General features: G+C 45.3%; 1 protein-coding gene across 3 annotated transcripts in view; it reads right to left on the bottom strand.

Moving 5' to 3' along the window:
* Positions 1-15,730, bottom strand: part of hivep3a (HIVEP zinc finger 3a) — a 52,538-nt gene that overhangs the window by 5,687 nt on the left and 31,121 nt on the right. For 2 of the 3 annotated variants that reach the window (XM_075449804.1, XM_075449806.1), the window contains exons 2-5: positions 5,835-10,081; positions 4,936-5,111; positions 333-484; positions 147-221 (exon numbers count right to left, since the gene is read on the bottom strand). In XM_075449804.1, the coding sequence (XP_075305919.1) occupies positions 147-221; positions 333-484; positions 4,936-5,111; positions 5,835-9,683 (4,252 nt within the window). In that variant the 5' untranslated portion in view covers positions 9,684-10,081. Of the gene's footprint in view, positions 1-146; positions 222-332; positions 485-4,935; positions 5,112-5,834; positions 10,082-15,253; positions 15,297-15,730 lie in introns of those variants that run through there. The other variant, XM_075449805.1, reaches the window with a different exon arrangement.

Genomic DNA, 15,730 nt, shown 5'->3' on the forward strand with positions numbered 1-15,730 from the left:
AGGCAGCGCGAAAACGCTTCGGCTGAGAACATAGTGATACAGTGAAAGTGTCTGATGCAAAAGGGACTGTCTTATGGGTAAAGAAAACTGAGAGAAATTGGTCTTTTGTAGCCCCGTTCCATAACTGCAGTATAGTACACATATACCTTCAGGTGTGTCCTGTGGTTGACAGCTGGTCTCTTTTTCACATGCATCAGGTCTCAGGTGTTCAACAAGTCTCCCTGGAAATACAAAAGAGAGGCTTATAGTACAGTACAGTGAACACACACACACACACACACACACACACACACACACACACACACACAAAACAGTTTCACTGTCTATTTTACCTGCAGATTTATAAGTGCAGTTACAGGAATCACTGTTGCATGGTGGGGATTCTGTGGAGAGCACAGAAACATTCTTGCTGTGGATTGCAGAGTCTTCACATCGGCACTTCCCTTCGCCCCGTCCACGCTCATCGTCGTACCGCGCGTTTGATCTGTAGGTGTGAAGAGAGCGAGAGGTTTTAGTTTGGCCTCCAGAGCGTCTCCCTGTCAGCCGTCTATTGATTCTGCTCCTCTCAGGGTGAAGGCAGCAATCAATATGAGCGTAACAGGAGCTGTCAGAGGGGCTGCGGCCGCCTCAGCACCTGTAAGCAGCTATTTAGTGTCTGCATTTGTCCAGTTTAAGTACGTTATCAGGTTGGCCTCGACTACACAGGCAGCTCACACTGTGGTAGCCGGGCAGCGGGTCCACCCCTCCATGTACACTGAGGGTCCCTCAGCGAGGCGCCCACTTCAGCTTCAACAGAGCAGCTTTCATAAGCCAAAAAATCCGGCCCATCACCCCACCCTCCCACCGCCTCAAAAAACCCCTCACGGCTCACACCACCACCAAGTCCAAACAAGAGGGAGCCTACGATACAGCTCAAGGTCCAGGGGTTTGCTGCAGCCAGCCAATAAAAACAGGCCGGCAAGGGAGGGAAACCCTGGCCCAGACCAGCTGCTGCTCCAAATAAGCATGAAAAAACACAGAAAGTGAAAACACATTCCGACGACAAACAATGGTTCTGGTTATAATCGGCTGTTTTTTCTTCTATTTCCACGATGGGCCGTGTGGCTGTTTAAACTCAGCAGGTATCATAAATGGTGGCTTTTACACTCTTGGAAAACTTAATTAAAGAGCAACACACTACACCTTCATGCCTGTACACCGCACTCTTACACTGTAAAGCACTTATGTACATGTCAAGCAACACCCCTTCGTGGTGAAGACACGAAGTATAGGTGCTTTCAGCCGCTCCCTTCCCAGCTGAAAAAAAGGCAAATATTTGATGGCCTCGCTGCCTCCGTTTTGTCTTTTTGCGCCTCAGACAGACTGAACAGACAGAGAAAAGAGAGAGTGAGCGGGCGAGAGGATGACTCACTCTTTTAGGAAGGCTGCAGTGAGCATCAACATGAGTCACAACAGGGATTTATGCACAAACACACTCGCACCAGAAGGAGAGACGCACAGATGGCACCTCTCTGCGCTCCGTGGGTTCAAATCGCTGCTGTGTTTTATTTCTGAAAGGTAGAAAAAAAACGAGTGAGTGTGTGTCTGGTTTGACCGAACTTCAAACTCATCTGATGTGTGTGTGTGTTTTAATCTTGAAGTTTCACTGTAAAATGGAACTCAGTCTCCAGCCAAATTTGAGAGAGATTTCCTCAACTAAGGCCATTATCGTCTGGACATTCGAGTCTGGCCGAGTGTGTTCAAACAGGAGTGAACGGATCCAAACCACATTATCTGGGTGTGCTGGTCTGCGTTTGGGAGCTTCGATTTGGCAGGATTTCTGTCGAACCGCCATGTTTACATGAAATTAAAAGTCTGGCTTTGGTCCGACTAGCTAAATGTTTTTTTGTTTGGTGTCGTCATGTTGACATGTTGACATGTTGACATCTCCCTTGAAGGTTGTTCGCTGTTTGCAGACGTCGGGCTGTAAGAAGTTACTTTTTAAAGGCTAATTTAAAGCATTTCATTCATTCAACATTTGTTTCTTGAGTAAAACATGTCTACAGTTTACTGCATCAGGTTGTGCGTCTCTGAGGAAGAATGTGGGTAAACGCCTGAAATCGAAATGAGGGAATTTCAGACCAATTTTCAAGAGAGAGACATCAATCATACTGGGAGCTTGATACAATTAAGCGCGTTTTGTGACATAATCTTTAGATTAACTTAGTCCAAATAATCAGCTTATAAGCTTTTTTCCAAAAGAATTCTACCACTTCATCCACGCAAGAGACACAATAATGACCAACCAAGTTAAAGCATTGCTTACTTTCTGTTCTGGATTCGAACACATCGACTGAAAAACAGTTAGCCTGGGCGAAAGCCGACTGTTGACTCTGTCAAACAGTCTGGGAAAACCCAAGAGGAATCCGTTTCCATGGAGGGCGGGACCTTACCCAGCAACTTAAATTCATTGGAGTAACGGAGTTCCCTTAACCAATCATAATGTTTAGAAATGACGTAGGTTATGCGCCGAGGTTCATGCTTACTCTCGCGAGGCTCTAGCTCGCGAATCACGCTTCCCACATCCGCTTTCATTATACCGGTACCATTTGATAAATCAAACTTTTCCCAAAGCCAGTTGGAAGGAGAGCTACGACATCCTTGCCACTAACAATATTGAAGAGGCATTCCTCTTGCTCTCGTTTTAATTGTGTAATGCTCTCCAGAGTTGAGACAACTTCATGGATAGCTTCTAGCGTTCTTCCGTCGCCATGTTTATTTCCGCTGCGGTTGAACTACAATTATTCAATTCAATTCAATTCATTTTTATTTATATAGCGCCAAATACAACAAATGTCATCTCAAGGCACTTAGATAGTCCAATTCAAGCCAATTGGAATTCAATTAATTAATAATAATCATAATTCATAAAATAATCCAATTCGTTCATATAGAGCCAATTCAAAAACAATTTCCTAGCTAAGAAAACCAACAGATTGCACTGAAAACTTTTTGTTTTTTCGGTCCAATCTCCCGGCCTGAGCGACGTGCCTGAGGCGACTGTGGAGAGAAACGACTCCCTTTTAACAGGAAGAAACCTCTGGCAGAACCAGACTCAGGAAGGGTGGCCATCCGCCTCGACCAGCTGGGGTTTGAGAAGACAGAAAGGGGGGGGGGGGCCAGATGAGGCCCCCCAGCAGTCTAGGCCTATAGCAGCTTAACTATGGGATGTTTCAGGATCACCTGAGCCATCCCTATTCAAGGTAAACACAAGAAACTTGTGCTAACAAAAATAAATAAATAAATAAAGGACCAGACTCAGTGAGTAATTCCCTATACTCCCTATATAGATCCATATAAATAACCATCTTTTACAGCCACAAGCTACCTCAGCCTCTCACCAACTGCACACCAGTCACAGCGGGGTGGGGATGCAAACCCTGGTTCGGGTAGGGGGTAATGAAAGTATAGAAGGTGCCAGAGGTGGAGGCAGGACAAGACACACTAGCAGATTCAGCAGACAAACTCACCTAAACAGTCCTATAATCACTAAAAATACCAGCAAAAACAAAGCCATACAACTCACTCTCACCAACTGCACACCAGTCACAGCGGGGTGGGGATGCAAACCCTGGTTCGGGTAGGGGTAGAAATATGGACTACAATGGACTCCGCGCGTGAGTTCTGCGTCACCACTCGCAACTGTTTGCTGATTGGCAAAACACTGAGCGAACCGAGGTAGGGGGATTTGGCCAGACTATGTGCGGAGCCAAAATCTTTGGGCGGAAGTACGTAGGATGGCGTCGCCAGGCTAAAAAACATTACCCACGTGCAGAAAATGAAACCTAACACATTCCCTTTGGCTCTGCTCTGCCTCTCCTTCCACAGTATGAGGCTTCCGATGACATCACAGGGGACAGAAGCACATTGGATGATGACCTTGCTGCCAGGAACGGCGTCCTCTCTCCTCAGCGTTTGCTCTTGAGACATTTTTCTGTTTATTTCGACAATAAAGTGAAATTTCCTTGCCCCCGGCAGGAGTTTAATGAGCCCAACGTGTTAAGACTGACGAGCTGCACTCAGGGCGAGGTCAGAACCCGACCTTATTCCGCCTCGCGTTTGAATTCTGGAAACAGACCTGCGATGATTAATAAACTGATCGACAATTCGTCTGCCAATTATTCTGGGAATCGACTTTTTTCGACAGCTGCCGAACGTTTGAAGGTTGCACTTTATCCGGTGTGATCATTTACTTCTCCTTCACCGCGGGAAATTGTGAAGGAAAGTTTTCACTGATGTTTTGATCATTGATCAAATCCATCACCATTAACAATGAGTGAGATGAAGACATCTTCATTCTATAAAGCAGCCTTGGCGACACATGCTTCGTAATATAAGAACATTTCCTCCGTGTCAAACATTTTTGACTCACTAAGTTCTCAGCAAAATCCCAGATTCTGTTTTCACTTGGCTGGTTTTCTTTAATAACTAATGTGATGTACCTGCATGGACCTGACTTATTCCTTTGGGCTCAGTGTGACATGACACACGCACACACACGCACACACACGCACACACACACACGCACACACACACACACACACACACACACACACACACACACACACACACACACACACACACACACGGTGTTGTGCTGCTCCATGTGAATGACAGGGAAGGTTGGTGTAAATGAGTCTCTGCAGGAGCAGAGGAAGTCAGGTAGTTTTCTGGCTTCGGCCCTTTAACAGACGGACTCTCTCGGTGCAGACAGCGAGCCCTCGGCCTCTCCAACACAGCGGACAGTTTCCACAACATTCCATACTGCGTGACGCAAGCTTTCGAACCGTACCAAGTGCCAAATGACGAGGCGCGTCATTATCAACAACCACAATATGTCACCAATCAAACTAATGTGACCAGCGAGATCCTTCCTCCACAGTCAGTCGTACTCACCCTCTCTTGCAGATCCAGACATCAGGAGGTTGTTTATTTGTGGAGAATAAGTGGACTTCCTCCTCCTGCCTCTTCTCTTCCTTCTCCTCTCGTATGCGCGACCTGTCGTCATCTGCTGGCAGCTGTCCCTTCCCTGTCCCCTTGTGGTCTCTGCAGTAGGGCGGGCCGTTGTCGACCTAAACTCGAAAGAGACACGGGCAAATTCACCAACTCTGCTCCAGCATGCCCAGGGAGACAAAAGTTGGGAATTCTCATTGAACAATTCACAGTATTTGTTAAAGCACATTTATGGACGATGCCAATAAAAAAAAAAGGAAGTCCTCTTTTCAGAAGTAACCCGACCTTGCACCTTCTTCACCAAGTACCTCAGGGCCTAAGGCCGATTTCAGACCAGAGCGTGGCGTGGCGGCAGCGAAACGACGGCAGTCTTACGCCGGTTATCAGGCGGTGTGTTCAACTTGGCTTTTCATACCGGACAGTCTGCGGCCGCGGTAGTTCTGCTCCAGCCATGTCTGCATTCCCCATTCATTTCAACGGCACACCGCCGGCTACCGCCGGCCGCTGCCGTCCAAATTCCGCTCGAGTTCTATTTTCCAAAAGCAGCGCGGGACGGAGGCGTCTCCGCGCCGCTACCGCCTGACTACCGCCGCGTTGGTGTGCAAGGACAGATCTGTTTCCATGTATTTTCACCTCCGCCGGTGAAAATCGCTTCCGTTCCGCCACGCTTTGCCGCCCTGGTCTGAAATAGGCCTAACATCTTTTTGGATGTTTATACTCGCAGAATTCTGAGTACGCAAACTTAATCATCAGTCTGCTAAGTCCCATTTGATCTTTATCTTGGTCAAATATTGCACAGCAAATCTAACTCATTTACAGACAGGTGTAATCAGTGTAATTACCTCAGTGGAACAGGGCCTTCTGTTGTCCTCTTGCTCCATCGCCTCGGTCGGCCTGGTGGACATCGTGGATGTGGTGTAGATGGAGGGACTGAGCCTCTGCTTGCAGTGCAGCAGAGAGAGCACCGTCTTGCTGGAGAGCCCAGGTGGGTTGGGGTCATAGCTGCTAGTAGACCAGGTCGAATACACCGAGGGCTTCTGTTCATCCAGAGCGGAAGGATTTGGTTTAATGTAGTTCAAATAGCACCAACTATTACAGGTGCTGGACAGCAGAGTGGGGAAGGAGGTTTCAACACGTGAGACGGGAGAACCAACTCGGGATAAACATGACCGATTCTCCTGTTTGAGCTCTTTATCGCACGTGTCGAGTGTTGCTGTGTCAGTGCGTCCCACCTCCTTCTCCCCTTCTTCTTTCACTCGTTTCTGCTGCTGTTGTGACTCAGGATGGAGCTCCATACTGTTTGAGGGCGAAAGCATGCGCTTGTTGCCCCCTGAGCCTGATGACCTCAGGCCATCGTCTGACCACAGTTGGAGGTCTGGACTCATGTTTCTGTGACTCCTGTACATGCCTGCATTGAGTGAGACGGCATCAAAAGCCTCCTGGGGCGTGGGGGAGGTGGACTGAGACATTGTGGTATATATGGCACATGCGGGGGTGAGGGTGGCTGTTTGGAGACGCACTGCTACAGCTGGAGATGCGAGTGGTGCGAGTATTTCCAAACTAGAAGTGATGTGAGGGGCTGAGTGTTTGATGTGGGAGGGACCAACTCGAACCTCTGAACAATCATCACGTCGTGAAGGAATCATCTCCAGCTTCAGCCCTGTAGACATGGGGAGATAGTGGGCTCTGGCTGCCCCTGATGGTCCATATGTAGGAGTGGGTTGGGGTGCAAGGAGAGGAAGCTGCTCTGTGGGAATGTAAGAGGCCTCCTTTTTTACTCCTACAAAAGGGTCGTGGGCAGTAGGAAGTTCTGTGCCGCCCGTTAACTGAATGTTTTGATGAAGTTTCCACCGAGAAAAGATCTCTTTGCACTGTGATCCTACTGGATTACCCAAGACTCTGCCACCAGATGAAGGGGATGAAGGCGAACTACTGCAATAGACAGAAGTTGGGCTCGTTTGAGAGGATCTGCTGGGGCTGACGTGTTCAGGACTCCGTTTCGCTGTGGCACTCTGCTGCTCCTCCTCGTCCCTGTCTCGGATAGCTGCGTGTCTCATGAGAAGACATTTTCTTCTTTCCCTCCAGCCAACTGCAGAGCGCTCAGGTGACAGACAGCTGTAGTCAAAAGACTTACTGCGGGTCTCGGCCATTAGGGCACTCTGCTGGGGGTCATGAGGGGCCTGCTCAGACGCTGAGCGCCTCATCTCTCTGTGTTGATGTACCCCCGGTACAGTCAACATTTGAGGAGGTCTTGATCTTCTCAGTGGTGTTGATGTTGTCATATCCATGTCTGGTCTGTTTGGTTCTTCAAAGGATGTTGAGCGACTGGATGCATGCGATGCACTGCTATCCTGACTAGGGCTGTGGGGTAAGGATATAGAGTCAAAACTGGATTCCCCTGATGACTGAGTGGCCTCAGCTAAACGTAAGCGCTTCTTCTTCGGTGGAAGCTTTTCAATAGGAAGCTGTGCCAGAGAAGGACTCCTCTGTGGCCACTGAAATTCATCAACTTTCTCTGAAGTTTTTGCTGTGGAGGGTGGCTCCACTGAGGTCTCTGAACTAAAGTTGAAATCCTCCGTGACCAGTATTTCTGGAACCTGTACGTTGTTTTGGCGAACCAACTTTCGGGGTGCAAGTTTCGTCGCCTGATGTTGGGGTTGCTTGTTGGGCACCTGTTGATATTCTTCGTGAGGTGGAGAGTTCTTTGTTGTTTCCGAGCTCTGACTCTCGTGACACAAAGATTCTTGTTTTTCAAATGAACTTGTGTGTTGAATCACTGAACAGGTTTGCAGGGCAGGCCTTCTGGAGCCCTCGTGAACTACACCACTTTCATCTTTACAGCATTCTGATGAGTGGGATGAGAAGGGTAACAGGGGAGAAGAAGGGTCATCGAACTCAAAACTCTCCTCTTTTCTTCTCTTGCGCATTGTTGAGGCTCCCGCTCTGACCGCATGGTTACTCAGCTGTGAGCACTCCATTCGACTAATTACCACCTCCTTTTGGGGCTGATATGCCAGGCACAGGCTTTGCTTGTGTTTCTTGTAACCTTCCCAATCCTTGCATCCAATGCCACAGGCCTCACACTCATATGGCTGTGGTAGATGTTTATTTTGGTCAGGCACAGTGGTTACGTTGTCAGGGTAAAACAAATGAGAAACCTCCCGCTCCTCTTTAATAAGATCGGCACCGAGGGGAATTTCAATAGCTGGCTGCCGTCTTAGCGTCCCGTAACGACGGGACACCTGTGTTTCAGAAGGCTGACGTTCATCAAAGGACTGACTTTGGCGAAATTTGCCGGGGCCGCCACTGGAGGGGTCAAATGAACTCGCTGCAGATGGCATTGACTGACTTCTCACCAGAGGGGCGGTGGATATTTGGCCACCTGGCTGCTCCGCATTTAGGGAAGTATGGTGAAATTTTTCGCATGGGACTCCCATGCTAATGGAGCCTGTGCTTTTATAGCCCAGATCTCCAGCTTTTGGGCTGTGAAGAAGCGACTCTTTTAGACTGAAACTCTTTTGAGACTCTGAACTGTTCTTTCTCGAGAGTGAGAATCTTCGTGGTTTCACGCTGTCGATTTTACTCGTGTCCACCACAGCCTCGTTGATAGTAATGAGTTTGGTGATGTGGTCAATAACCTGTTTCTTGGGTACAGTGAATGGGATGTTTTTCTCCTCCTGACCAGGGGGATGCTGGTTATGATGACGAGACATCCTCTGTAGGTGTCCGAGACGTCCATATTTACCAAGGATGATCTCTGCGTAACTTTTGGCACTTGTGTCCGGGGGGCTGTCTTGTGACTGCTCAGTACTTTCAGAGCGGGAGAAATAGCCGGATTCTGTACTACCTCTACTACCTAACGCTAGTATTGAGGTCTTCTCATCAGATGAGTCTTGAGGAGCGTGTTTCCCTCGACTCAAACGTAGGGCCAGTCTTTTTTTAACTGCATAGGAGTCGTTGGTTACTCCAGTGCAATCTTTGGCCCCTTCCGTTTCACTTAGTGTACTTTTCATCGAGGTGACACTGCTCTGTCTATCTGTTAGGGCAGAAGCTGATGATAGCGGTCTTGTTTCATCCTCCGACTCTGTGACTTGCTCCTCTAAAGATTTTGGCTCTCCAAGTGCCAGACCTGCCTTCACCCTGTGGGTATGGGATTTGCGGTGCTTGTACAGGTTACTCTTGGTCTTAAAAGAGAAGCCACATGGAGCACAGGGATATGGTCTTTCACCTGTGTGAGAGCGAATGTGTTTCTGTAGGACGCTGGGCTTCGCACATGGACGGCCACAGTAAGTGCAAACATATTTGCCTGGTCTCTGAGCCTTACGCTCTCGTTTCTGTTTTGGGTTGTCCTCTTGGGTTTCCGATATAGCTTGGGGAGGGACGTCTGCTGAAGATGCCTCTTTTGCTGCAGTTGCTCTCGTTGCTGGTGATGCAACCTGTTTGGGTTCCAGCACTGGATCTGGGTCGATGCTCTGCCGCTGGTGCCTGAGGCGTTTACGATCGGGGTTCTGTCTTCTAGACTGTTTGGATTGCTGTGGTGCGCCATGGGGCTTTGGGGAACTGGTTTGCCCCTGCTGTTTGGACTGGGAAGTAGACTTGGTCTGTGAGCCTCGTTGACGAGACTCTGCTTGGCGATGTTCTTGAGCTCCGGACTGCTCCCCAGTCGTTAAAGGACTATCCAAGGCCTCCATATAACAGAAGAACAGCCTCAGGTAGACACTTGGGTTGCGTCTGCCTGAACCAGGCTATAGAATTAAAGCCAAATCATTAACTGGGTATAAAATGAGGAAATGCTGTCAAATGATCCACCCTACTTGACTGGCAAGCTTCATAATGTTTTTCTTCTTCTTTTATTTATTTTTGTTTTTTACTTAAACTTTATTGCTTGACGGTAGACTGATGCTGTCAACGACAGAACAGGGGCATCAAATAATCTTGCTGTAATAAGTTGTGCTGTCAAGGAAGTCCTTTGCGAGGCTGACCTAAAGTATCCCATCATGAAACCCTCAGCCAGTCCTGCTGCCGCACATACTGATGCTCAGCTGGCGCAGATGAATGTATGGTTCTTCTGTCTTCTCATCATGAGAATCTGTGAAAACAAACAGCTCATTAAATAGGATAGTGCATACAGCTCAACCTTGAGAAAAAAAAACAACCTCCCTGATTGTCAGTATGGAGGCTGTTGACTATTTTAAAGAGGACGTGCACCGACTGCGACTGAGACATTCAAAAAACAGCATCATTTTAGAAAAGTCATGGTCTCTCGTGTTTTCTTATCAACTTTGTGCAACAGCAATTTAAAAAAACGTTAGTTAAAACAGAGTCCAATGACTCGCGAATCAGATAAATAAATAAATATTTCATTTACGATAGAACATGGAAAACATATTGAATGTTTAAAGGGAGACATTTTACCATTTCATGAAAAATAAGAGCTCATCTTGAGTTTGGTTTTGTTTCGAGCATCATGATACTCTAAATGTTTTCAGTGGTGAAAGGCGACAAATGATTGGTCTCTGTCGGGTCCAGCGGCCTTGGAGTTTCCATCAAGAATGCAATCTTTTCATAGTACTGATAATGAGAGGAAGAAAACTGAAGATGATAAAAGGTGATATTCTTTAGAACCCCACTTCAGATTAGTATCTTTAACAATGGGGGTAATAATCAATGCTGGAGAAATTGTGGGATGGTAGGAGACCATACCCACATATTTTGGGATTGTCCTGAGATACAGCCATACTGGAGAGACATTAAGAAAGAACTGGAGAAGATACTTCACATGGACATACCATTTGACCCTGTATTTATTTTGCTTGAGAAAACAACAGAACAAAACTTTACCAAAGACTAGTGTTATATTTTGCATGTCTTACTAATGATCGCAAGAAAAATGATTACAATGCGTTGGATGCAGCCTGAGCCTCCTACGGTGGCTCAATGGAGACAGAGGTGTAATCAAGTCCAAGTGATGGAAAATATGACTGCAATCCTACAGTTAAAATTACCCCTATTCCTTAGGAGATGGACACCTGTCATTCTTTATATGGGTTAAGCATATAATTGAATAAGACGAATGTAACATAAGCTCGCAATCAAGGTGAACCTTTTTTTTTCTGTATTTTTATTTTATTTTTAATTTGAATTTTATGTATAATATTGTTATTATTATTATTTGTTTGTTTCTGTGTGGTGTGTTTTTTTGTATTGCCTATACGTTACTGGCAATAAAGTAAAAAAAGAAAAAAAGAAAACTGAAGATGGTTCCAGATGTGATTAAAACAAGTTAAAGGAAATGTGTGTGACACTGCTTCATGTCCAATTTAGTTTTTTCTGTGAGCATTAGATTCTTCGACTTACCACAGAACTACAGATCCAAATGAGCTTGTCTCTGTAATGTGGCATTGCTGAATCCAACGGCAATATTCATGTTGAAACTGAACACTTTCACTTTTGAAATAAATTGTCTATCGATAAATGTTTTTTTTCCAATGTTGTATAATGTTAATTAAGAATTTAAATTAATCTGACCACAGGACGGTTTTGCACTTCATCTCCTTCCTTTTTTAAATGCGCTTTGATAGATATGTCTCCAGACTCTGTTTTTATTTTTCATGTATGAGCTGTGGCGATGTGGATGATGGAATATCTAAAGTCAAAACTATTCCACGTTAAAGTGCATTTTTCTGAAATTGCTCAACAAATCGTAGTCAAACGTTGCTGAACGTTTGCCGAACTCGACTTCTGAGTGACTCTGCCTCTGTAAGGTGCTCTTCTCATATCCAATCGTGTTAATGACCCGTTTTCGATTACTTAATTATTTGTAAAAAGTTCTTCCAACGCTTTCTTCTAGTGCTTCTTTTCAAGGCCGTCATCACCCTCGTCACAACCTTTTGTTTCAATCAAATTCAAGATGAGCCGACGCTTTTCGCTCACTTTCAGCATCTAACATGTTTTTATGTTCTGTTTGAATGAAATATTGGTTCATAGGATTAGCAAACAAAAGTGTCCCTAAGTGCCCCCCAATCTTTTTAAATGTGAGGTTGTAATATGAATTTACAAACTGTTTTTCTGCTTGATAATTGCACATTACATGTCCTTCATTCCCATAAAGCTAGTCAGATCCTAGTACTGTTCAGCAGAGCATGAGAACAAAAATGCCCAATGAGGTATACAAATATTTTTATACAGAAATACAAGATCCAAGGAAGGAGTCAGTCTGGCAGTAAAACAAAAAATGACATCATTAATACATTACTTAATACTCTAGAACTTCTTATTCATACCGTCATAAAACACCATTTCTACTCTTTGGCCCTAATAAAACTGTACGATTTGAAATATTCTTTGCATGATGAATCCCACTGAGATTAACTTAGGGACTGAGGCATGTGAAACTGGCATTGTATTAACATGATCTTATTAGTGCTGCATTAGCTTTGCTGTGTCAACAACACTTCCTTCCAAATAATGATTGGACGTCGGTGCATGTCAGCACAGCCGCAGACGTGCACAGCGCTACCTGCTTCATAATCACATCTGATTAACTGCGATTTTCGACCCTTTAAATGGTCACACCAGATATAGTGGAAGGATGGCTGTTGGCTATAAGTTCCTCAGTGGGGATACTGTGCCAGCACACTGAAACAGTAAACAAGGCATCCCACGCACTGACCAGCTGGTTTCTACACCCACATTCTGGTGGAAGACAGCAAAGCTGCTGGATATGATCCAAATGACTAAGAACAGGTTGATAACCATCTTTGGATAAACTTATGGGTGCAGTGTACAGATCAGCATTGCATCCCTTATAACAAAACAAGCATTCTATAACATACTTCAGGTATAAAATGTCTCAATTCAGAGGACTGGGCAAATTCTTCTCTGAGACTAGCAAGAGCTGAGTGTAGGTCTGTCAGAGTCCGCCTATAGGACAAAGCATCTGCTCATTTGCTCCTCACAATGAGCGAGTGAACCAGGCAGTCCACTCCTCTCCACACAGATCCAGGTCTCCTCTGTCCTTGGATCGCAGTACATTCAAGTGTAACGCCCACAGTGTTGATTTCAGAAAGTTGCTTTCCTGTCCAATGGTTACCTATTTGGTCAGTGTAACAGTAACAACCCAATGAGGAAAAGAAACGTCTGTGTTTGTTTGCGAAACACCCTCTGTTACTCAGTCCCCATCTCTGCCCGAGGCTAGCAGCTCGATGCTACGTTAGCAGCTGGCAGCATCAACACAATTCTTACGGTTGCGCTTGGCTCCGTTGCATGGTGGGTAATGTAGGCATTAGAGTCTGGTGATAAAGAATAATGCATGCAACTACAAATGCAAAAAAATCTTGGTTCTGTTACATCGAGTATAACAAGACTAAAAAGTCCAAAAAGTTCAAAAAGTGTCCTTGAATTTGCTCATGAAACAGCCAAATTCATACTGTAGTGTATGAGAGTACAGTAAAATGAGAGCAGAAATACTAGGAGAGGAACAAACAGATATTAACATCTGACAGTACGCAGAATGCAAATATTCATTTATATATATTTATATGTTCTGTCGTACTATTCATGAAATAAAAATACTGATACATACTGTTCTGTCTGAAAACACTGAGTAAGCAACGTATTCATATACATTTCTAATTATATCTAAATTTCCACAAAAATCCCGAACAATCCATGAAATAAAAAGTAATGATCCAATGTTATTCACAATGCATCAACATGAATTTTCTTAGCTGTTCTCGTACAAAGACATTCAATCAGTTAAGCTCATCTCCATCAACACCGACACTGTGACGGTGTAACATGATCATGTGACAGACTCAACATATCGAAGTCAAGCATTCATATACGGTCAGTGGTCTGGAATAACTTCAAGAGGCCAGATATCGTAAATTTAAAGAGTTTAATTAATTACCCAAAAACTATAACTACAACTGTAACCTGCATGCTAACAAAGTGTAACCCGAAGCTAACAACGGTGACTAATAGTCAGGGCAATGCAGGTACGCCTGTCATCCGTTTTAGATGATAAAAACGGATATAAGAATATAATCATGTTGAATAAACACCCGAATAAAAGACAACAAAAACTCCACAATATGAAAAATGACTTTCGAAACACGTGTAAAATGTGCACACAAAGAAAAATAACTGCGTAAAATGTCTTTTAAAAAAAATCTTGTCAATTTCCTCTTCTCACACTAATGGGCACCCAGCAGCGGTTCCTATGGTAACGGCCCCAAACCATGTGGTAGCAGATGGAAGGAGAGCTGGAGGGCTAAATTTATCTTCCAGCATCCTCACCGACAGCACAGAGAGAGGCAGGCGGAGGTGCCTCGTACCCAAAAGCTGCTGATTTTTTGGCGAGAACACATCTTAAAACAAACAAAAAAAAGAATCAATACTCGAGGAGTCTTCAATTTGTACCACAGTAGTGGTACGACTCAGTTCTTTCAGAAGGAGTCATAAAGGAAAATGCCTATGGGGGGGGCTTTGTGCATTGTGCACCAGACCAGAACAGTTCAATGCAAAAAATATTTCAATAACCATCTTCTGCTGCTTTCCTTATCAAATGAGTAAAAAAAATGCAGTATTAAAAAAGATTTGTTTGTAAAAATATGCATTATGCCTTGTAACGAAGTTCCATCAATAACAATGACATTCAAAACAACCTATCATTGAATTTCACTTCAGTATCTTAAATCCTCTGACCAAAGCCAGCCTGTGAATGCCCTCATGTTCTGTTGCATTTCCACAGCCATCTCACTGCTGCTGGAAAAGCAATTTTTCATCAGCATCTGTCCGGGGACAGAAGAGAGACCCCTGGGAGTCTGTACGTACATCACCTTCGCCTCGCGAGTGCGTGTGAGAGCGACGGCATGCGCGCTTCGGGAGTGCTCCCAGATCTACGGGAGGAGACTAGATGCACAACACATGGAGCTCATTTACTCCCAGTCTGAGCTTTAACGCATATGCAGCCCACGAGCAGCTCACTCACAGACAGACACACACTCTCCCGCCACAGAAGGTCGTCTCCACATGCAGAAATCAGCACTAAATATCCCGTTTCTTCCAAACCTCTCAGATCACAACAGCGCAAATGGTTTTTGTGTTTTTCCACCGCGCTCCGGCTCACTCGTGCAGCACCCCTTTGCAATAACAAAGGCATGAATGGAGAAAATCCCCACAACACGTCACTCCAGTCAGACATCAAATCACTGCGGATGACAAAGGGATGTCAGTGGCTTCTCTTTTTTTGGTTTACCTGGTTGTAGGTGGTGTCGTCTTCAGCTTGTGAATGAGTGGAAGCAGAGAGAGGGAGGCAGAAAAAGGATGAATGAGAGTGACGGTGAGGAGAGGTAATCGAGCCACGCTCTACGTGCACTGCACTGACAAACAGGTAGTGGAGTATATTATGCGTATGAATGAGGAGGAGGGGACACTCTCTGCTCGTCCATCTCCACCTCTTGGTGTCTTTCTTTCGGGTCAAAGTGAAGCAGCAGCTCCTTATTTGGAAGTTGACGTAAGCCCGTGTTTCTTTTGGCAGCAGTCTCGGGCTGCACAGCTGGCAGAGCGGCGAGTGGTACAGAGGCATGGTGAGTGGTCGGTGTTTTAACTTGACTGGGAGAGGACAGTTTAAAGCACAGTTTCCCCATTCAGGTCTTATTTTCCACCAAAAGTGTTGAGATACTGCTACTGCTTTGAGAAAAAAGCCTGGAAAAAGTGGGAACATTTAAGGACC

Source organism: Odontesthes bonariensis, chromosome 18 (assembly GCF_027942865.1).
Source record: "Odontesthes bonariensis isolate fOdoBon6 chromosome 18, fOdoBon6.hap1, whole genome shotgun sequence".
Lineage (NCBI taxonomy): Eukaryota > Metazoa > Chordata > Actinopteri > Atheriniformes > Atherinopsidae > Odontesthes > Odontesthes bonariensis.